At 32.7% G+C, this 24,742-nt stretch overlaps 1 protein-coding gene across 3 annotated transcripts in view; it reads right to left on the reverse strand.

Moving 5' to 3' along the window:
• CADM2 (cell adhesion molecule 2) overlaps positions 1–24,742 on the reverse strand; it is a 1,075,448-nt gene that overhangs the window by 120,283 nt on the left and 930,423 nt on the right. For all 3 annotated transcript variants that reach the window (XM_032352192.1, XM_032352186.1, XM_032352199.1), the window contains one exon: positions 3,280–3,370. In XM_032352192.1, the coding sequence (XP_032208083.1) occupies positions 3,280–3,370 (91 nt within the window). The remainder of the gene's footprint in view (positions 1–3,279; positions 3,371–24,742) is intronic.

Consider the following 24,742-nt stretch of genomic DNA (forward strand, 5'->3'; position numbering starts at 1 on the left):
ATACAGAATGTAACACTGGGAACTACCCGGATAAAAACAGAATAGAATGATCATTTTAACCCTTATGGAGCTTATAAAGTAATCACCAGAAGATACGATAATTAGGGATTTTTTTTTTTTAGTATGGTTATAACTTCCTGCTAGATATGGTCAGTTGGTTAGGAATTTGGCAAGTTTTCAGAAAGGGCACACATGTAGAAAAAAGCCTGATAAAAGCGGATGGCAACAGTAAAACATTTCTTAGGACTAGCCACTTTTCCACCTGCAGGCTTCAGGGCTCATCTTCAGTGCCAGATGATTTTTCAAAAGTTACTTTGTCTTACATAAGGAACAATTTAGTCTCAACAACTGAAGTGGCAGAAAAATAGCTGAAAGAACGTAAGGTTGGGGCAATGACTGAACTGAGCGCAAATCTCGAGTCATCCATTTTAAACCTGGACAAATAAAGGAAATTTGGGGAACATTGCTGAGCAGCTTTAGATTTCCATAAAATAAGGGGTCTTTCTTATTTTGTTTATTTCCTTTACAGTGATATTAGTCAGGATCCTTCTGACAAAGGTAACATGTTATATTCCCCAAACTTCTGGAACCTTTGTATTCTTAAGTGAAATAAACAAATGAGGGGCGCCTGGGTGGCTCAGTGGGTTAAGCCTCTGCCTTCGGCTCCGGTCATGATCCCGGGATCCTGGGATCGAGCCCCATGTCGGGCTCTCTGCTCCGCAGGAAGCCTACTTCCTCCCCTATCTCTCTCTGCCTGCCTCTCTTCCTACTTGTGATTTCTCTCTCTCTGTCAAATAAATAAAATCTTAAAAAAAAAAAAAAGAAAGAAAGAAACAAATGAGAGGCTACTGCACTTTTCATTCATCTGCTGTGCAGAGGAATATCACACATCCAAACTTATTCCTAGGTAGCTGAAACAGAGACCCACAATAAAACACATCTATTCAACCACATTTGAACTGAGGAGAATGGACTACCTGAAGATCTAACTACCTAGACCTCACAAGTTAATTATTCACATAAATTAAAAGCCATTTCTAGGGTGCCTGAGTGGCTCAGTCAGTTGAGCATCTATTTTCTTCCAGGTCATAATGCCAGGGTCCTAGGGTAGAGTCCCACTTCAGGGGCCTGCTTCTGCCTCTGCCCCTCCCCCTACTCAGGTTGTCTCTCACTACCCCTCTCTCTCTCTCAAACAAATAAAATCTTAAAAAATAAATAAATAAAAAGATCTCAGGTCATCTGAATTAATGGGATGTCTGGATGGCTCATTTGGTTAAACATCTGCCTTTGGCTCAGATCATGATCCCAGGATTCTGGGACCCATTCAAGTGTGGCATTGGGCTCCGCCCTCAGCGGGGAACCTGCTTCTCCCTCCCTCCCCTGCTTGTTCTCTCTCTCTCTCTTTCAATCTTTCTCTCTCTCTCAAAAAATTAAAATCTTTAAAAAACAAAACAAAACAAAACAAAATGCTGTTTCTGCTATTGGGAGTAGATATGGAACCAAAGAGTAGATCCTTGACAAGTCATTAGATACTCTTTGAACAGGGGTATATTTATTTCCAATCATTCTAATTTTGTGTTTCCCAACCTTATGTAATTGTATAAGTTGTACACATATTCCAAATGTACACATATGTACTTTGAGGAAGATCAATGAAGAAAAGGTAAAAGTAAAACTCCTTTGCTATGCCTTCATCATGATCATGTTCCTTCACATCCCCATATGCTGACCTCTGAGATTATGAGGAGGGAAAAAAATAAGCAAACAAACAAAACGACAATAGAAGCTGAAGCAAATAGAGAGAGAGAGAGGAGGAACAGACTGATGTGGGAAATAATATGTGAAAGCAACAGGTGTGTGGATGGAAGGAAAAGTTAGGCAAGAAATTCTGTTGTGAGATACATAGAATCAGGACTAAGGAAATTAGGATTTTAGTATGTCTAAAGCTGAGTAGAGTCTATTATACTTCTTTTTCTAGTAAAGAGTACTGAACTTGCAGCCAAAAGCTCTTCTTAAAGCTATAATACCTAAATGCACAGTCACACTCAGCATACTGCAGTTGAAAAATGTCTTATATAAGCAATTTAATCTTATAAGAAAGTAAGAGCTAGGAAAGTGAATTGTACAGAATATATTTCGTAAGCTACTATGAAAAAGTTTATTCCTTTCAGAGTATAAAGTGCCTTAAATGTTTCTTAAAAGATAGAAGAAAAACAGTGGATTAATTTATTGAATATTCTTTATATGCTTGTGTCTTTAGAAAATAATACTGGAAGTCAAATAGTTTTAAAATAACAAAACTTTGATAAAGAAAGTGTGAATTCATTTAGTGTGTTAAAATTGTAATATCATACAACTGAAGAAGTTCAAATTTCAGGATTCTGCCTTAATGGTCTTTTAGAAAAATTCCTTATGTAGTAATAAGAAATCTAAATTTCTATTAGAAATAACTTTTTAGTAACTTAACTTGATTTGCACAAAAGCTAGCCCATATAGTTTTACATGGAAAACAATTAAATTCCTCCTATTAAAATTTAAACAAATTGCAAAACAATTGGAAGCTTTTTAAAAAATCAAATAAATGACTTCCAGCACAACCTAGACTGTTACCATATTAGAAAGATCAAGGTGCTGTCAAATAGTCTTTGAGTCATGCATATTTCGGTAATCTATGCTTGAATTTTGCATAAAAAAGATTTTCTATGAGTTAGTTGTTTATAAACATGAATGTCAAAAAGTTAAATATTAGAACTATATATTCTAATAATGAAATTATTTTATAATTGAAAATGTTGAAACATCTCACATTCACAAATTATGTTCCTTGGGGCTACATTAGAAATGTAGATGTGATTTCCCTTCTTATGAAAATGATTTCCCTTTTAACTTTAAAACTTGAGAATATTTTGAGGATGCTTCAGTATTTTCAAAGATTTTTATAGGAGAACTAAATTTAGTAATGTGTAATGTCTATCAGTCTTATGATGTAAACAGTGACTGATTAAGCCCACTTTCCTTTCAGGTTGAAATATCTTACTAGAAATAAAAGGGAAAAAAATCACAGCTGGAAACCTTCCCAGAAACTTCACTAGATGACAAAGTAAAAGACCAGTCTTCCACAGATACTTAATGAAGACATGGTTCAGGGGATTTCTGTTCTAGAGATCACTTTGCCCACCAAGAAAAGACAAAAAACAGTGGATTTCTTCAGTTCAAGTCTGAAATCAAAGCAGGAGAGGAGGAAAAAGTGAAAACTTTAGTGCTCATTAAATCACTTACAGTGGTTTTCCTTTGGATTCACAAGTCAAAATTAATGGCTGTCCTTCTTGTGGAAAAGGAGTGGATGGTATAATCTTAACTGAAGGTGTATCTAGAAAAAAAATGAAAAGGAATATTAAGAAAGGTCACTAAATACACATAAACATATATATTTCATAATTGTATATCATGGTATGTGTTCAGGCTTTTTCTTATTATGGTGTACATTTACAAGGGATTTCTGAGATTTGGTGAAACACAATATACAATTTTAAGAAGCTACCATCCTGTCTATGGAACACTAACAAAAATATCTGAATATCTTATGAACCCCACTGTAGTATTATTTCTGAAATCTGAATATAAAACTGAAATTGCAAAATGTGGTTCAGATGAATATCAAGCATTTCATACAATTGTTTCTTCAACTATTTATAGATGGCTATGAATACTATTATTATGGGCCAAGTGACTTTATGTACATTTAAATAACAACAATTTTCTTTTGCAGGAATACCAGGACTCACAATAAAGAACCCTCAAAGAACTCAGGATCAACTACTGTCTCATAAGCATTATGCAGGATCTTTTTGAAAATGTAGGAATGCAGGGGCGCCTGGGTGGCTCAGTGGGTTAAGCCCCTGCCTTTGGCTCAGGTCACGATCTCAGGGTCCTGGGATGGAGTCTCACATCCGCATAGGCTCTCTGCTCAGCAGGGAGCCTGCTTTCCCCTTTTCCTCTGCCTGCCTCTGCCTACTTGTGATCTGTCTCTCTGTCAAATAAATAAATAAAATCCTTTTAAAAAAGAGAGAAAATGCAGTAATGCAGCACTTAGCACATGTTATTTGCTCTAATGTACAGTCAGCAAATAATTTAAAATAATTGTGTAGAAAATTACTAAAAGTTAACCTTTTGCTATATATAAGGCAACAATTGTAATTTTTTAAAAATTTCGATTTAAAAATAAAATCATCCTTGGTAAAAGAGGATTCAAAAATACTTTTTGACATTAATATGTATAGATTTTGTGCCACATTTAATACTGTTTAATCAACACATAGACACCTATTTCATAGAAGAAATGGAAAGTAAACTTTAAAAAGGAGACAATGTAAACATGCTCACTGCTCTATGAGACTTTGCTAGTCTTGACGTTGTGTGGCCAACACAACATGGGATTCCTATCAACATGCAAAAGCTTCCTGCTCTTACCTCTGCATCCTCAACAATAAACAAAATAGGCTCTGCATATTCCAGACAGTCATGATTATTTTCACCCTTCCCTTAGGGATGATGGAAGAATTGAACCACCCGGGGTTATACCCACACTCTGATTTTGAACGAATTAAATAAGTGTCTTTCAACAGTATAACTTTCAGGTTACTTTTAGGTTACTTTAGAAAAATACTATTCAGACTTGTCATATAACAAACAGTAAAATAGGATCCTGTGGAAGACCTTACATCATACTTATAAATTATTTACAGATTTTTAATACTTTTTTTTCAATCTTTTAATCAAGAAAATATATTCTTGGTAATCAACAATAATATCCTGGTTGCAAATAGGGATTCCTTATAGATTATGGTAAAGATTTCAGTGTGAAATAACCCAAGGCAGGGGGAAACTTGACAAAATAGGACACATTTTCATCATACTTTTTTAAATGATAGGAAAAAAAAGTTTAATAAGGGATTAAATTATACTTCAGCAATTTTTTGATTATCACCATCACATTTATGGAATCAGTTACTGACTAGGGTGATTGTATAATGTTTTCTTCAAAAAGTGAAGGTGAAATGTCAACAATTATACAGGGTAACAAGTATGAGCCAAAATTATTCTGGAAAATGAGGTCTACTGTCTTTTTAACTTTGAACATATATGCATATAGCAAAATGTATTTCATCCTGACAAGCAGAAGCAAGATTCAGTTCCAGAGGGAAAAAAAAAGTGGAAGAAAAAATGCTCACAAAGTGTGATTCTAGAGAAGAGAGTTGTGTTAACTTGGGTGTCTATAATGGTTAATTTTGTGTCAACTTGACTGGACCATGGGGTGCTCAGGCACCATGGGGTGCCTTAACATTATTCTTGGTATTTCAGTGACAGTATTTTTGTAAGAGATAAAATTTTTGTTGTTGTTGTTAAGATTTGACTGATAGACTGACTGATTGATTTAGAGATCACAGGTATGGGGAGACGCAGATGGAGAATCTTAAGCCGGCTCCATACCCAGCACTGAGTCCAATCCTAGGCTTGATCCCATAACCCTGAGATCATGACCTGAGCTGCAATCAAGAATCAGACACTTAAACCAATGAGCTACTAGGTACCCCTATAAGAGATCAAAATATAAATCAGTAGACCAAGTGAAACAGATTGCTCTCCCTAAAGCGGGTGGGCCTTGTCAGATGAGTTGAAGGCTTGGGATAAAACAAAAAAGCTGATCCTTCCCCAAATAGGAAAGAATTCTTCCTGTCTGATGGCCTCCAAGCTAGAAGATAGCTTTTTTTTTTCCTGTTTTGGTCTCAAACTGGAACTAAATCATCAGCTCTTCCGGTTCTCTAGTGTGGCAACTCAGCCTACAGGTCTTGGGATTTGCAACCTTCATAACTGTGTGAGCCAACTTCTTATAGTAAGTCTCCTTTCTATATATATATATATATGTTATTAGTCTTGTTCTGACAAATACAGAAGTCTAACAAACAGACCCTGAGACACATCTTTTATGGGTGTGATATTAGGAAGGACTGGAATGTGAGACAGGAAGAGAAGGAAGTAAATAAAGAATGTGTTATTGAGCAGATGACATGATGGGCAATCAGGATTCGATTCTGGAACTCTGAAAGACAATACAGGGCATGCCTCAGACTTATCTTACTTGATGAGTAAGGGGAAGGAGTATTTAAGGAATATTTACCAATTTTCATTAGTGTTTGGTTGAGGATTACTCTGAAGGGAGGTGGAAGGTTATTTCCCTGGCATGCTTCGTCAACTCAGTGCACAAAAATGGTGTTTGCTAAAGGGAGATGGGCAAGTCACCACTAGTATCTGCTTCATTAAGGTAAAATATATAATGACAGATAGCTGTTAGAGGAAAGCAGAATATGACCCGGTTTCTCTTAGCTTTGCCAGTTTTTGTTTAAGCAATTTATTAAAGGTGAGAATTTGTATCACACATAATCCCTGGAGGCATGATTCAGGATTCCATTTATATCCAAAATACAGAATTTTAGTTACAAGAAAATGCTAGAGCAAATAATATGTTTTGCATGTATTTCTACAAATGATCAGGAAGACCACCAAACAACCTCTAAAGTAACCGAAATCAAGGGATATGATACAATGTTCTTTTATTTTACTTCAGAATTATTCAAAATGTTGATTAGTTTCTATGCCTACAAATTATGTTTGCTAGATTTCAGAACACTCCACTTTCTGTGTCCCCCTACCCCCATATGTTTCTGATTCAACTCTTTTATCTCTGGCTACTCTTTCTCAGGTTCTGTTGTCTTTTTGCATTTAGGCTTTAATTACTGAGATCACCAAGAATGGAATCATGATCTGTTCTCATGTTAATTTTGGCTGGGTCCTTTCAGCCACACCCATCTTTTTAGATTCTAGGTAGTAACCAGTTGTTCTCAGGTTTATATTCTAGAGGCAAATCTGTACCACAAGCTACACTGAAATATATGCAGCACCCATTTGACATGTCCCCTCAGATGTCTAAAAGACATGGTGCCTTTACCATGTCTAAAATGAACTCCAGCTCTCCAACCATTACCTCCATGTTCTTTAACTGGCAATCTCTTGTTCTGTAGATACTGCCAGCCTCAATCCAGCTACATACACCAGACACCTTCTGTTTCCTTGGATTTCTATCTTCAACCAATTAATTAATTCTGGTTGATCTATGTCCGAATAGTTTTCAAATCTGCTCATTTCTTTCTTATAGCTCCACAACTACTTCTTTATCTAGTTTATAGCGATAGTGAATGGTCTCTCTCTCTCTCTCATGCCAGTTTTTGTCTCCCTAAAATCTGATTTTAGAACTAAACAAAGTTGTCTTCTCAACACATAAATCTGACAGGAGCATCTGGATGGCTCAGTCAGTTGAGCATCTGACTCTTAATTTCAGCTCAAGTCATGATCTCAGGGTTGTAAGATGGAGCCTCAGGTTGGATTCCACTCTACATGTGACGTCTGCTTGGGACTCTCTCCTTATCCCTTTGACCCTCCCCTTTGCTCATGCTATCTCTCTGTTTCTAAAATAAGTAAATAAAATCTTTAAGAAAAAAAATACAGATAAATCTGATAACATCAATGTTCTGGTTAAAACCCTGAATGCTTAATCTTTGCTGTTAAGACTGAAAGCAAAATCATTAGTATAGCCTTTATCTCATGTGATCTGTACACTTTTTTCTTTCTTTATTTTAGGTGATTTTTTTTTTTTAATTGGAGAGAGAGCTCAAGCAAATACAAGCAGGAGGAGAAGGAAAAGAAAACTCCCTGCTGAGCAGGGAGCCTGATAAAGGACTTGATCCCAGGATCTTGAGATCATGACCTGAGCCAAAGGCAGATGCTTAACCAACTGGAGCCACCAAGAAGCCCCCTTCTCTTGCCTTCTAACATTCATTTTCATTCTTTGAATAAATTTTATAAAAATTATCTGGAATATTCCATTCTGGGAGAGCTTATTTAACTCTTGAAACTCTTGAAACATTTTTGAGGGCATTCATTCCTTACCCTCGAGTTTGATCAGATGCCTCTTCTACATGTTCTCTATCACATTGGTATAATTTTTAAACAGTCACAGCTATATCTTCAGTGTCTTGCATAATGCTTTACACAAAATCTGTGCTTAATAAATAAATTCTTAAATGAATGAATACGCTAAGGATTTCCTTATACTTTCTTCTTGGTTTGATATATAAATCCTAAAATACTAAAAAGGGTTTCATTGAAATCTTTTGGGATCTGTTGTATGTAAAATTAATCTTAAATATTTACGTTACAAATAAACCACTTCTTCACAAAACAGAGTAACAGTCTTCAGTTCTTTGTGGATATGTATGGTATTTTAAATTACTAATATAATGTATTATATTGTACCAATTAATAACAGTAAAAGGGGGTTAGTAAAAATGCATTATTATTGCTATAAATTTATCTTAGCTTTGTTTCAGCTTTTTAAAATAATTTCCATCTCTGTTTTAAAAGGTCTTCAAGTAAATGAACTCTAACACCATATTTATTGAACATGTCTATATAGAATCATATATATTTTTATATAAGATCTAATGCCCATCATATATAAAAAACATATAGATGGCAGAGAACAGTAAATAATTAGGTTTAAATTATTTTAGAATACAGAATATATACTATTATTATAAAACACTACACTTAGTAAAATATATATATTTTTATATGATTATTTCATTCACTACATTTTGAGCATTCAGGTTCCAAGATCTTAACCTATCTAATTTTATGTTGTCACCTCCTAACAAAATGCCTTAAATGTAAGAGCTCTTTAAATGTTCAGTGTATAAATGAATTAGTTCCTTCTTATTTCTTTCAAAATGCAAGAAAATGAGAAAGTTTGAATAAGATAGAAAACAGGGATATATTCATTCATCCACAAATTATTTTTCAGTGCTTCCTAGCATACAAGCAAAAAATATGCAGCTATTTTAAAAGCACAATATCTCCTTTCTAAGATTTTTGTAGGAAAAATATCTCTCTTTAAAATCTATTTTTAAAATTATTAAAATGTGAAAAAAAAAAACACACTTTAGTCTTAAGTGTTATTTCTTTTACTTATCTGACAAATTCTGGGTTTCCTTTAGAAACAGGCACAATTACTATCAAGAGATAGATTGATGCACAAATGATTCCTTTTTTAATCAAAAATTTAAAAGCTTTATGAACTTGGCAGTAAGGACACCTCTTGTTTTATTTGAACAACTCAGAATTTGAATCAAAGTGAAGATATTGATCCAGTGAAATGGATTTTCTATAGACTTAACAAAGATTTTAGAAAGGAGAAAAGATCAGTGATGCAGCTACTATTAAACCACCTAATGGACAATCTTAAACACACAAGCTCTTAAAGTATTTAGTGTCAGTGGTTCAATGTTTATGCATCACTTAGGGCTCTGTAGATGAATAAAAAGAAGTTTTAAATCAAATGTTTTATCAATAAAAAAAGAAAAAAAAAACCCTTACCTCTTCCATAATAAAAGAAATACAACAGAAATTTAAGATTATAAAGAACATCAGCCTGTTATGGATGATGAAAAAATTTCCAAATAAGAGAAGCAATTGTAAACTAGTATCTACTATCAGCATACTGTATCATTTCATATTGTATAATATATTGAGTGAATAAAGGTGGTTTATAACTTAAAACATCAGTCAGTTGCATTTTCCATGACATTATGTGGATCCTTGCTTAAAAGCAAAATATTATTTGGATCATTTTATGGGTTCACAAAAGTTATTTCCTATGAGTACTCCCAAATAATTCATTTAACATTTGTATAGTTCCTAGAGCATATGAGTCATAGTACCATTACCCATTTTTATCCATTATTTGACCAGAATTATAACAACATTATAGCATTCACAGTGTAACACCTAAAGCTCTGGTGTTAGTTTTCATAAATGATGCTACTGAGTATTTAGTATATTCTTAGAAAAGCAAACTCATCTGAGCAGTGTCTATATTTTTCACTGCTTTATCCTTGGTTCTAGAATAACTCCTGGCCCTCAATTAAATATTTATTGAATAAATGAATGAGTTATGAATTTTAATAATATTTTCCAACCATTAGTGTGTTATAAATGAAATTCATTTGTTATAGTTAATCTTCTAAGGGTAATGAAAATTGGGCAAATACTTAGTAAATAATAGTCATTGTTTTAAATATTCTATATCTATTGGCTCAGTGAACTCTCTCCTACAGCATACCAGGAAGGTTATGTTGTTGACCTATTGTGTAGAACATGAAGGTAAGTCTCAAAGGAGTCATTCACCCTCGTTACAAATCATAAATCATTTACACAGTTTGAATCTTGGTCTCTGATCTTCACTTACCTCAATAAGCTTGTGTTTCCTTTTCCCTCTTAGATGACACTAAGAATTGCTAGTGCTTTTGTAGTAACCTCTGTGTCCTCTATCGTTCTTTAAAACCAACTCTTATTTAAAAAAATAAAAATAAAAAAAAAATAAAACCAACTCTTTTCTCCATTTGGCTGGATTGGAAACTGGCAAAAGATTTGCTTTGACTCTATATGATCTGCAAGTTATAAAACCTATCTGGCAATGTTACTGAATTCTACGTGTAAACCATATGTCAGTTTGCCTGATAATCTCCTCTTCTTCTTCTTTTGTTTTATGTATTACATCCCCCCTCACATCTCTTCAGCAGATGAAAATATTCTTTTGAGTGAAGGACATTAAAAGGTACAGACTTCCAGATACGAGATTTTTAAGTTTTGAAGATATAACATGCATATAGCATGATGCATATAGTTAGTAATACTATATGTGTATTTGAAAATTGCTAAGAGAACAGATCTTAAAACTTCTCATAACAAGAAAAATTATTTTAACTATGTGCAGTGATGATGTTGAATAAACGTTATAGTAATCATTTATATGTATATATGTGTATATATATATATATATATATCCTGAATAACTATACTATATACCTTAAATTAATACAGTGTTATATGTCAATTATATATCAAAATTATTTATCAATAAAACTGGGAAAATATTTTAAAAATAAAGAAATATATTCCTTTATTTATTATGATATATCCTTCTCAGCAACATATTTCTCTTCTCTATAAAATAATACAGAAATATTCCCAGAGCAAATTTCTATTAAGGAAAATTTAGAAACTTTCAAGTATTTTGTAAATGAGAGAATTATGATTCTTTGCTTTATAATGATGTTATTTTATAGAAGTTTCTGGAAAAAAATAATTTAATTAGCACCCTGATAAGTATCTCTCGGTAATTACATTAATACTAAAGAAAATTAGTCACCTATGCAAATTTCTGAAGCCACTTTGAAGTTTACTCTAAAATAAATAATAGTTCTCAGTTAGAGGCAATTGTGCACCCCACACCCAAGGACATTTGGCAATATCTGGAGATATTTTTGCTTGTTACAACATGGAGGACATATAGAAGTAATACCATTAGCATCTAATAGATAGAGGACGGGAAGGTTACTGAACATCCTACAGTACAAAAGATATCCCCTTCACAGCAAAGAATTACCTGGCCCAAGATGTCAATAGTAGCCTCCTGTAAAATGTTTATTTTTCACTCTATTCATTACCTATATATCTCTTCCTTGTTACAATGGATTGGGAATTGACCAGAGAACCATGAAACCGTGTACATTTATATGGGATGTTTGGTCTATTCTCATATCTCATATCTCTACTTTTGAAATGAAGGAAGTATTGAATACTTTGAGAAAGGCCATTATAATACTTTCCTGAAGTAAAAAGCTACAAAGCAAACTCCGTCTACACCTCAAGGTTGACCACTTTTCATGTTGATATACCAAGAGTTAAGTAGAACAATTTCAGCTGTTATGTATTTCCTCTGTGTAAGACTGATTTTTTCTAAAGTATCTAATTTTTCCCCTGTTTGTAATTTTACAATAAAACTCAAACTTTTAACTTCCCTTTTAACTCACAACATTATGCAAAGAATGCTCAAAACTATCAGGTACTTTTCCTTCAACAGTTTGTTAAATTCCTTTTGATTCTAATGAAAAATTATTTTTGTGTCTATCTTTTATTTATTCAACAATTATCTACAAATTAGTGTGGGCATAAGACCCATTGCTACTAACTAGTCAAGTGTTATACATCCACAAATATAGTAGCCTATAGTAATTTAATCCAAAGCAGAAAGATAAATTATGTATAGCTCAAAATCATGCAAAATTCAAAACTGAAAGCAACATAGCACTCTGACAGTGTATTATGGGTGTTATCGAGGAAGAGATTATATGTATTTGTCAGAAACAAAGAAAGTGGGGCACCTAGGTGGCTCAGTGGGTTAAAACCTCTGCCTTCGGCTCAGGTCATGATCCCAGCATCCTGGGATCAAGCCCCGCATTGGGCTCTCTGCTCAGCGGGCAGCCTGCTTCCTCCTCTCTCTCTCTGCCTGCCTCTCTGCCTACATGTGATCTCTGTCTGTTAAATAGATAAATAATATCTTAAAAAAAAAAAAAAGAAAGAAAGAAAGTTACCCAGAGAAGTGGCACTTAAAACCATTCAAAGAATACATAATACTTGAGCTGACAAAATTTTTCTAGAAGTAGAGAAAATAAAGGGATTCAAACAAAGGGGCTGATGAAACAAGGGGTTGATGAAAAGAAGACTGTGGACTGTATATGACATATAAGACATCTAGAAATAATGTAAACTCTAGAATGTATTATCTCTAAAGTTGTGCCAAAAGCAATGTTATAGAGGGGTATATTTTCAAAACCTTCAGTATCAGGCTAAAGAGTTTGGACACCATGTTAGAGGCAATAAGACAGCATCTTAAGTTTATAAGAGTATTAGGGTCAGAACCAAGGTTTAGAAGATAAATTTGGCAGTGGGTAAAACTGAATGGATCAGGGAGCTATTAGAAGCAAAATGTCTCTATTATGAAGTTGAGCCACAAGGAAAGTAAGTAAAAGTAAAGTTAAAGTTAAGTAAAAGTTAAGTAAAAGAAAAAGGTTGCAGTAGAAGTATAGGTAATAACATCAATATTTTTGTTTATACTCTAATTCATGAATTTCTATAACTGTAGACTCTATAGTACATTACTTTAAGTGCATTTTCTGTCTCATTTATTCTTACTTATATTTTAGCTTAAAATAATTGTTTCTCTAATATTTTATTCTAGTTCTTAGAATAATTACAAAATATAGGGAATGAAGGAATTTATAATTTGGAATTCATAATAATTAAAATAATTATAATAATTTATCAAATGAAGTGCTCTTGTATTTAATGGTCTGATACGATGATGTAAAATGCATAGTTTTAATTCAACAGTGATAGAGTTAGTTGTGCTGTGGGAGACAAAGATAGATTCAACTAGTTGATAGCTTCGACACTAGAGATGGATTATTTAGGAAAGGCACAGTTAAATTTCATGACTACCTAGAAAATTTTGACAGTTCTGAAAGCACATTAAAAAAAAAAAAAGCTCCAAATCATTATTTAAAATAAAAATGAAAAACCAGTACTCATTGTGTTTCTAAACATTTTCAAGTTGTTTGTGGTTTTGGTAAATTAAAGAAAATTTATTATGTCACCATGAATAGAATTCATCACAGGGATGCAAAAAGAAAGAGTAAATAATTAAATGAACACATTAATGTAAAGTTGTTTTAGATTTTATAAATCTGCTGTGGGATGGCCTAAGCACTGAGTATTTATTTAACAAACATACATTAATAGACAATGTATAGATTAAGTCAAACATGATGACTTAATGTAAAACTATACATCTTAGTGAGGGAATGAATATCTCATTTCATGTTCATTAACTATTAAGTTAACTATCAAGTTTGGTTTTGTTTCATATGTTATCTAATCTTTAAAATGTCCCCTTTTGGGGTACGTAGGTGATTCAGTTGGTTAAAACTCTGACTCTTGATTTTGGCTCTGGTCCTGATCTCTGGTGGTGGGATCCAGCCCCACATGGGGTTCTATGCTCAGCAGGAAGTCTGTTTGAGAATATCTCTCCCTCTTCTCTTTCCCTTTTGTGCTTTCACTCTCTCTTTTTTTCTCTCTAAATTAAATAAATAAATCATTAAAAAACTAAACTAAAATAAAATGTTCCCCTTTATGTCATTCTGGTAAATTTGACAAAGGCTAAAATCATCATAATCATCATCACCATCACAGTAACAATAAAAATAATATAGTAATAGTCCTTTCCTTACATTTAGTGTATATTTTCAAACATGTTTAAATTGAGAAAAGCCAAATCAATAAATAACTACATAGTTATTATAGTAGATTGTCTCCATGAGATGTTTCCTTTAGGATAAAAAGCTTTTATTTATATCTTTTATTAATGGGAAGAAAAAATATTTTACAAATTAGTTTTGTTTTCCCAATATCATCACATTTTTAATTATTTTTACTGAGTATAGTTGACACACAATGTTATATTTGGTTCAAGTGTTTCAATATCTCTTTGCTGTGCTCACCACAGTGTTGCTACTACCCGTCACCATACAATGTTACAGTATCATTAACTATATTCCTGATACTGTGTCCTTTATTCCTGTGACTTATTCATTCCATAACTAGGAGCCTGTATAGCACGTTCCTCTTCAACCATTTTGCTCCCTGCCCCTCAATTCCTTCCCCCTGGCTACCATTTGTTCTTTGTATTTAAAGGTCTGATTCTACTTTTTATTTATTCATTTGTTTTGGTTTTTAGAGTCCACAAAGAAGTGAAATCAGACAGTAGGTATTTGTCTTTCTCAGTCTGATTCACTTAGCATAATCACCAAATTTAAGATCTTTGTTTTTTTTTTCAGTATTGGTGAATAATGTTAAGTCCTGGGCAAAATTACAAAGCAAACAATCTTTTTATATATTCTTTTTGCTTCTTTAATTGGTTCCCTATTTCCATTCTCAAGGTTTTTCAATTTCCTTTTATAATATATAGACCTCAGAGAAAGTATTTGCTAAACTTGTTTTCAGTCATAAGGTATATGTTACCTTCCTAATGATAATAATAGAAAGCCAAACACTTATAAAAATTATTTGATTTAATCCTTACAGAAAATACGAAGTAGGTATATTTTCTAGATGAGGAAATTAGGTTTAGAGTGACTAGCATAAAGTTACTTAGGGAAGCTTGAATTCAACTTAGTATTATCTGACTTCAGAACTTGAACTTTTAAAAAAAAAATGTAGTATTGAGGGATGCCGGGGGTGACTTAATTTGACTTTGGCTCAGGTCATGATCTTCAGGGTCCTGGGATCAAGGCCCATGTTGGGCTCCCTGCTCAGCAGGGAGTCTACTTCTCCTTCTCCCTCTGTCCCTCTATCTGCAAGTGCGGTCTCTTCTTTCTCTCACTCAAATAAATAAACAAATAAATAAACTCTTAAAAAATGCAGTATTGATTTTCAAGGTCACACTACATTCAAAATATATTCTCTTTACATATATATATGTAAAGAAAAAAAATATATATATATTATATATATATATATATATATATATTCTAATCTTACTCCAATGGTTGTTAACCTGTATTTGGACACCAAACACTCTAGTCTTATAAGAGCACAGTTCATCTCTATAGAGCACAGCTTATATACTGCCTCAAAGAATAGATAGGCTCTGATCATCATTCACTCATGAGCTCCAGTGTAAGCATTCTATGCTTTACTTTAATCAAAAACTAAATCACAAATTCTAAAATTGTAGGTACCACAAAGAAAACTGAAAGGTATTTTGAAGATCAGAGTATAACTTTATGCAATTCTGTAATAATCACTAAAATAATCACTAAAATCACTAGCCTTGTTCATAAAAATATAAATTAAAAATTTCCTCCTAGAAAAGGTATGCAAGTTTAACCCTCAGTATATCATTAGTGTGCAATGGCCTCAATCTTAGTTGTTGAGTGTCTTTTTGCAACAATTCTAGGGGCACCTGGGTGGCTCAGTCATTAATCAGCTGTCTTCAGCTCAGGTCATAATCCCAGGGTCCTGGGATGGAGCCCTACATTGAGGGGGGGGGTCTCTGCTCAGCAGGAAGCCTGCTTCTCCCTCTCCCACTCCCCCTGTTTGTGTTCCTTCTCTCACGGTGTCTCTGTCAAATAAATAAAATCTTTTAAAAAAGAAAACAATTCTAAATACATTTAGAGAGAGTATTTCATGATTTGTACCCTTTCTTAGAGGTCCTCCAAAAAACAAAGAGAGAATTCACTTTTTAAGATAGATTTTAAATTATTCTCTCTTGCAATTATGATATGAAGGTACTGGACTCTTGTAAATCTAAGATACATTATGAAATTATAACAGTGTTATATTTTCTGTAGTATGAGGAATCTTGATACTTTAGGATTCTATGAATTACTTCATCATGAACTTGATCCTAACTCATCAATTGTCCCCAACTATGCTAAAAGAAATGACATAATAAAAAAAATAGATGTATGATGAAATCATCTAGAGTGGTGGTGTCCAATATAGTAACCACTAGTCACATGTGGCTATTTAAATTTCAATATAAATTGACTGCAATTTAATAAAATTTAAACCACTCGTGTTTAGTCACAAGGTTTACATTTCAAGTGCTTTGTAGCTCCATGTAGCTAGACATTGGCTACTTACTATTTTGGGACAGATAGGAATATTACCATCATCACAGAAAATTCTATTAGACAGTGCTGGTATGGATGGATTATGCAAGAATGATATAAATCAGCATGGTTATCTCATCCCTATTTACTTATAGGGTTACTTAGGTTTTGTGTTTTCTTACATGGAAGTAGAAAAAAAGTTTGGAAATAAAAACACAATCCTTCTAGTTTTGTTTGCTTGTTTGTTGTCTGCTTAGCTTTCATGATCAGTTGAGAATTCTGGATCTTTCATTTCCTGCTCAGAGTAGCAAGTAAAGAAAATAGACAGAGAAAGATATCTTAAAATTATTAGACAGATTAGACGATAAATTCAGAGAGAAAACAGTAGAACTCAAGAATCTAATGATGGTGAAACAGAAGTCTTCACATATGAAATCTTAGATGCATTTTATTAAACTCAAAAATCAATATATAAACAGTTTGTTTCTAAGGAAACAAAGGGAGGACTTCATCACATAATATTTTGCAACTTGGTTTTGTTAAAAAGGAAATATGACAACATTCTTTCATTTTTATGATCTCTGCACATAAGAATTTATATAGTTCATAAGGGGATAAATGATGAAAGCATTTGAAAATGAAATTTTAAAATTCATTTTCTTTTTCAATTTAGTTGGTGCTTATAAATCTAAAAATGAAATGCTTGCAATTACGGGGCAAAGATATCTTTACTGTCTTTGACAAAATTATGAACGATCATTTTTAGAGTATTTCATTTTGAAAATGCAATTGTAAAAAGAACCAGAAACAATGACTAAATAGAACATATTTGAGATGTCTATTTGAAATCTGACCTTAGTATTTATAATACGGTATGTTCTAGGAGCATACATGACAGTTGTTGCCCACTTTATAGATATATCATCAAATCCAGGAAATATGGAATAGAAATCCAAGGTTGCTGTATTTAAATTTTTATTATTATTATTATTTTATATCTGATGGACCAACATGCGGTTTGAATTCATGACCCTGAGATTAAGACCTGAGCTGAGATCAAGAGTCAGAGGCTTAACCACCAGAGCTCAGGTGCACCTATATTTATTAAACTCTTATTGAAGAGTATAATAATTCTGTTTTTCCTTACCAGTTTATTTTACATCTAAACATTATTTTAAAAAAAAACTTACAAATTAAAAATCTAAAATAACGAGTCTCTTAGATCCAGATGGTGATGGTAATTGCATTCTTTCCTCACATATCGAGGATTAATACAATAAACCTTAATATACTGATGATTATATCTGCCTTAATTATAATATAATCAAATTTATGATGATTTTAATTATAAATTTATAAATATGGATAAAATTACAATATTGAAGAAGAAGAAAGTCCGAGGGCTGATACTACCCAACTTCAGGACATTGTAAAATTACAGTAATCAAGACAATATGGTATTAATGCAAAAATAAGTAGATCAAGGAACAGAATGGGGAGCTCTGAAAGAACCTCACATAAATATAGTCAACTGATCTTTAACAAAGGAGCAAAGACAATTCAGTGGAGAAATGATAGTTTGTTTAACAAGTGCTAAAACAACAGGACATCCCCATGCAAAAAAATAATCCACACATAGACTTTATATTATTCACAAAAATTAACTCAGAATGGATCATAGACCTAAATGTAAAGTTCAAAACTATAAAACCTCTAGAAGATAATATAGGAGAAATCTAGTTGACCCTGGGTTTAGTGACAACTTTTTAGATAACACTGAAAACATAATCCATGAAAGAAAAAAAAATGGTTAAATTGAATTTTCCTTAAATATGTTTGCTCTTGAGAAAGACACTTAAAGAAAATAAAAAGACAATGAGGAAAGTATTCGCAAAGGATGTGTATGATAAATGAGTGGTATCCAAATGTGCAAAGAACTCTTAAAACTCAACCAGAAAAACAACCCTATTAAAAATTTGGCAAAAAATCTAAAAAGACACCTCACCAAAAAAGATATGCAAATGAAAAATAGCATCTGAAAAGATGCTCAGCCTCATACATCGTGGAGTTGCCAATTAAAACGAGATGCCAGCACTATTAAGGATGACCTCATTCCAAAACACTGACAACTCCAAATAATAGTGAGGACATGGACCAACGGGTAGACTCATTCATTGCTGGTAGGAATGCAAATTGATACCACCGTTGTACAAATTTGTTTGCAATTTATTACAAAGCTAAATAGAGCCTTACTAGCAATTCTATTTATAGTATAAGATAAACATTCAGATTTTCTAAAATTTCATGTTTTGATCTTAGTGACATTGAGATACATTGCCTCTTCATACTCAATTTGCCTTTTGCTTAAATTTGTTCTAATTTAAAACTGAATGTCATTGACTCAAAGAAGTTGAAAACTTCTATTCAAACGAAAACCTGTGTACAGGTATTTATACTAGATATATTCATAATTGCCAGAATTTGGCAGTAACTAAGATAGTTTTCAATAGGTGAATGGATAAACAAACTCTGGAATATCCAGACAGTAGAATATTATTTTGCAATAAAAAGAAATGTCCTATCAAGCCACAAAACCACTTGTCAGCACCTTAAATATGAAAGAAAAAAGTCTAGAAAGACTATACGCTATATAACTCCAACTACATGACATCCTAGGAAAGGCAAACCTATACAGCTAGCTAATAGATCATTGGTGGCCAGGGAGTTGAGGAGGGGGAAAGAGCCATCCAGTGGTGAATCACAGGGGGTTTTAGGGGAGGGAATGCATTTTGTATGATATTGTAACCATGGCTGTAGGACATTATAAACTGGTCAAAACCTTATAGAATCATACAACATAAATTGTGAAGAATAATGTAAAATAAAAGACTTTAGTTAACACTAATCTATCAATATTAATCAATTGTAATGTGTGTACTACAATAATACACGATAATGATAGGGAAATTGTGAGGGGGCAGGATAGGGGTAAATATGTGAACTTTATATTTTCTCCTCAATTTCTTTAATAAACTAAAACTACTTTTAGGAACACCTGGGTGGCTCAGTGGTTTAAGCCTCTGCCTTTAGCTCAGGTCATGGTCTTGGGGTCCTGGGATTGAACCCCACATTGGGCTCTCTGCCAGCAGGAGTCTGCTTCTCCCTCTTTCTCTGCCTGGCTCTCTGCCTATTTATGATCTCTGTCTGCTAAATAAATAAATAAAATTAAAAAAAAAAGGAGTTCAAGCCCCAATTTAAGGGGGGAAAAAAAACACAAACCAAAAAAACCCTACTTTTAAAAATAAAACCTATTAATTAAAAAAAGTCTTTTGGATCCAGATAGTAAATAGTAATGACAATCTTTCTGATATGTTAACAGTTAATCCACTAAAGTTCAATACATCAATTGAGTATAGTTTTCTAACCATATATTTTTCTCTTATGTGTATGAATATATTTTCTCTTGTGTATATGTATATGTATATATATTATAGTACAATCAGAAAATAGAACTAGAACAGTTTGAAAATCTTGGGATGCTAAATATGTAGTCACTTTGGAAAAATCAACCTTGGGGGTTCCTTGGTGGTTCAGTCAGTTAAGCAGCTGAACCTGATTTGGGCTTAAATCATGATCTTAGGGTTATGAGATTGAGCCTGTGTTGGGCTCTGCACTGGGTGTGGAGCCTGCCTAAAATTCTCTCTCTCCTCATCCTGCCCCTCTTCCCCCTTCTCCCACTAAAGGAAAAAAAAAAAAAAAAAAGGAAAAATCAAGTGAACTATATTTTAAAAACAGAAGTTATTTAATCAGAAGTTAAAAATATTGGACATGAATCACTTATGCTTATTTTCTCAATATTTGCTTTTACTCGTCAAAATCATTTCTGTCTCATTTTCATATCCAGTTTTTTCCTTGATTAAATTTAACAGCAAATGATACATTGTCATCTGTACAATACATACATTCCATCATTTGAGAGCTATTTTTGACTGCCTTTTTATGAAATTAATTTGTGTGCCTTAAATAATGTTAAAACTTTTAAAATAAGCTTGATTAGGAACTTCATAATAAGACTGATTAGGAAAGGCCAGTTAGGAATATATTGTATTAGTTTAATATATGAATTTAATATTTGTTAAAATGTGGAATTTCTGCTCATAAATATATATTCATCTCTTCACTGAGATTTAATAACAAAAATGTTTACTTCTATTAATAACAGAAATTTTATAGTAACAGTGAATCCCTGCACTCAGATCACTTAAAATATTTAATGATTCAATTATTTTAAATAATTCAATATTGCAGGGATAAATAAAATATTCTTTTACATGTAAAGGAAAAAATATGCACCTCATGACCACATGTGAATAATATACCATTATGGGCAATATATGAATGTATCCTTCCTGAAAAAGTTTAAAAGTCTATTTGACAACCATAGATGAAAATGAATTTAAGATGTAATTTGAATGTTAAGACATAAACCATAAAACTCCTAGAAGAAAGTATGAGCAGTAGGCTCTTTGACATCAGTCTTTGCAAAGATTTTTTTTTTTTTTAATCAGTCTTCTCAAAGGCCACAAAAGTAAAATTTAAAAAAAAAAAAAAAAAGGAGTCCATCAAACCAAAAAGCTTTTGCACAGTGAAGGAAACCATCGACAAAATGAAGAGACAAACTACTGAATGGAAGAAGATATTTGCAAATCCTATATCCTATAAAGGGTAAATTTCCAAAATATGTAAAGAACTTATACAACTTAATATCAAGAAAATCAAATAACCCCATTAAAGAATAAGCAGAAGGCCTAACTCTACATTTTTCCAAAGAAGACTTGGATGTTCAGCAAGTTTGTGAAAAGATATTCAATATCACTCATTATCAGAGAAATGCAATTCAAAACCACAATGAGGTGTCACCTCACACCTGTCAGAATGGCTATTTATCAAAACAACACAAAATAACAAGTGTTGGTGAAAATAAGGAGAAAGGAAAACCTTATGCACTGTTGGTAGAAAAGTAAATTGGAGCAGCCACTATGGAAAACAGTATGGCATTTCCTCAAAAAATTAATTAGAACTCTAGGATCCGGCAGTTCCATCCAAAGAAAACAAAAGCAGCAATCTGAAGAGAGATATGCACCTTTATGTTCATTGCACCATCACTGACAATAGTAAAGATCTGGAAGTAAGTGTCCATCAGTAGATGAATAGGTACACCTGGAACTAATAAAATATTGTATGCCAATTATACTTTAATTAATTTTTTTTTTAAAAAGTAGGGATCTCAAATAGGGGTTGCACCTTTATTAAGGTAGATAAATGTATCTTTTTGCCAAGGAGCATAGATTACTTCATGATTCTAGCATGTATACATTTCACGAGCTTTGTGAAATATTTTGAAATCTTAAAAAACCCTTTCAAAGTATCCTCAGGCATTAATGTGACATTTTGTTAATCTAAATAACAATTTATTTTAATTTTTGAAAATTTAACCTAAAGGGAGTTCTCATTTCACCTTTCCTGACTCCTTTTACATTGGCCTCTAGGCCATAGATAATTTGTGGTAGACCAGGTAATTAGATAATCAGCATTTCACAAGTAAGGCACCAAATGAGAGAGATGTTATTTCAAAATCTACTTGTTAACACTCAGCTTTCTGTCTAATAAACCTGGATAGCCTGAAACATTTAATCAAGTGCTTTCTATGATATATAGAAAAGTGGTAGAAGTATAGTTAATACAACAACATAGAATAATTTAAAAGACACTGACTGGGGCTAAACAGGTTAGGGAGCATTGAGTAAGGGGGAACTGATATGAGGTGCATATATAAGCTTTTACTTATAAGCAAAGAATGGCACTATAGCCAAGTAGTAAATGATAAAAATATATTAATAATAACATAAGATTTCATAACTTGATGAACTTTATATATATTGAATATTTATATGTTAATATTTATACAATATTGACTATTATACATATAATTTACCATATCAAATATATACACACAGACACTTAAAAATTTGGGTTCTTACTTATCCATACGGGCAGTTCAATTTCACAGTACTAAAATGAATTGTTAGAACATTCATTACTCTGAAATATTTTACTAATCTGTCTCTTCTGCTTCTCCTTTTCAGTAACAGCCTACTTTTTGTAAAATTTTTGTCAGTGCCACATACAGAAAAGGAATGTTCAGTTATTTTCTTCTTTTCTGTGTTTTGTGCATATTTCTTGCTGTCCGTGTGGGTACATTATTCTTACTTAAAATTAAAAAAAATCTGACTTATACTATCTGTTCTTCTAAAAATTAAATCAGACAAATAAAAAGTTATTGTTTTCAAGGAGATTTGCATAAAAATAGAAAGATGAATTAGAATTTCCACCTATGAAAAAAGAGAGTGGCATTTTTCACTGCTCAGGTACACCGTGTACTGTTATCTGTTGAGTGAAATTTGCAGTTATTTGTGGTTCACAGTGAAAAGTCTGCATTTTCTTAAATTTCAAATTTAAAGACTATTTTCCTTCATATGGCATTAAAATTTATGATTAATATTCTGTAAAGAAATGCAGATTACTATGAAATACTTTAGAGACTGTGTCCTTCTAAATTGTGTATCACAAGGTTATGGGGTTAAAACATAGGCCTAGAAATATAATTCCTGCTACTATATTTTTTGCTCTTTGCCTTATGTGTTTAACAGGTCCTAATTTATTATCAAACTTGCCTTTCCATAATTACACAGGATTTTAGTTTCAAGTATAGTCATAACTTTCCATTATGGTAGAATTATATATTTGGTCTTATCACTCACCACAGAAAACAGTGACAACTCTTATGTTCTGGGGTCCAAAATGCTAAATATTCTTCCATTTGGGCCAACTTTTGTGGTTATTCATGATAGGACAGTGTAAAACAATGCAGGAATCCTAAAATTTATGTTCCAAAAATTCTAGACTAATCACCTTCTTCTTTTCAAATTCTTTCTCTTTCCGCCCACTTACACTGATAGAAATTTCCACATCATGCATATTGTACATGTGTATCTATGCAGAGCCATGAAGACCACACCTAATTTGTTCAATTTGCTCTAATTTTAATGCAAACTACTGCTTAATCCCCACTCTCCATTCTCCGCTCTGAGTTTCATCTCTGGGGAATGTTTTGCATCCCTAAAGGAACATTCAGCATTATCATCAGTTAGTTTTAATTACCTTCACATACTTGAATGGTGGTAAGCTGGATGCTAAAAGAAATAATTTAAATAGATATGGTCTTTGCCTTCTAGCCACTTACATATTAAAATATGATAAAATGAGTTGCTATTTTTAATTGGATAGCAAGTGTAATATTTTTCATGCAAAACTTTCTAAAAAATGAGACAATTGCCTTCCTCCATTAAGTTCGCTTAATAATGCACACTGAGATATAGTGAACAGCAAAAAATACCCAGGAAGTATATGTATAATAGCTCCATTTTAGACTCCCAAGAAAGTAACAATGACTTTGGCAGCTAACAATTGGCTTCTGACGGCTAAGCTGAAATTTTCTCAAAAACATAAATGATTCTCGAGAATCTACACAATAATCAGCTGGAGCTGCCTGTGACTATGAGTAGAAGCAGGCAAAGGCAAGTCTATTCCATGTCCAGTTCTGAAACAAGACAGAGACCAGGACACTCAGCAAGCACAAAAAATTAGCATGATTAACTGCTGCATCTTTATAAGAGCAAATCTAATTATGCTTTAATGCTTTTGCTTTCTAGGTAAAAGTTACCAACATACTCATGCTTGATTAGCTCCCAATACTGACAGCACTCAATCCAGAATCCTCTTTAAAATATTCAGGACAAACCCAAATTCTCTAACAAGTCTCTTCAAACTCTTTCTTACTAGTACCTAGAGATTCATCTGGTATGCCTCTTCTTTGCCATAGCAAACTAAAATATCTGATTTCACTTGACTGTTGGTGGGGTTTTAGTGATTAGTCTTTGGCAGGTGACCTTTAATAAATGTTATGACTTAATTATTTTCTTTTATTAATACTGAAAATTACAGTTAAATTAGTAATTAAATATTATTTTTAAATCTTTCTTCACTTTATATAT

The sequence above is a fragment of the Mustela erminea genome, chromosome 1 (genome assembly GCF_009829155.1).
Source record: "Mustela erminea isolate mMusErm1 chromosome 1, mMusErm1.Pri, whole genome shotgun sequence".
Lineage (NCBI taxonomy): Eukaryota > Metazoa > Chordata > Mammalia > Carnivora > Mustelidae > Mustela > Mustela erminea.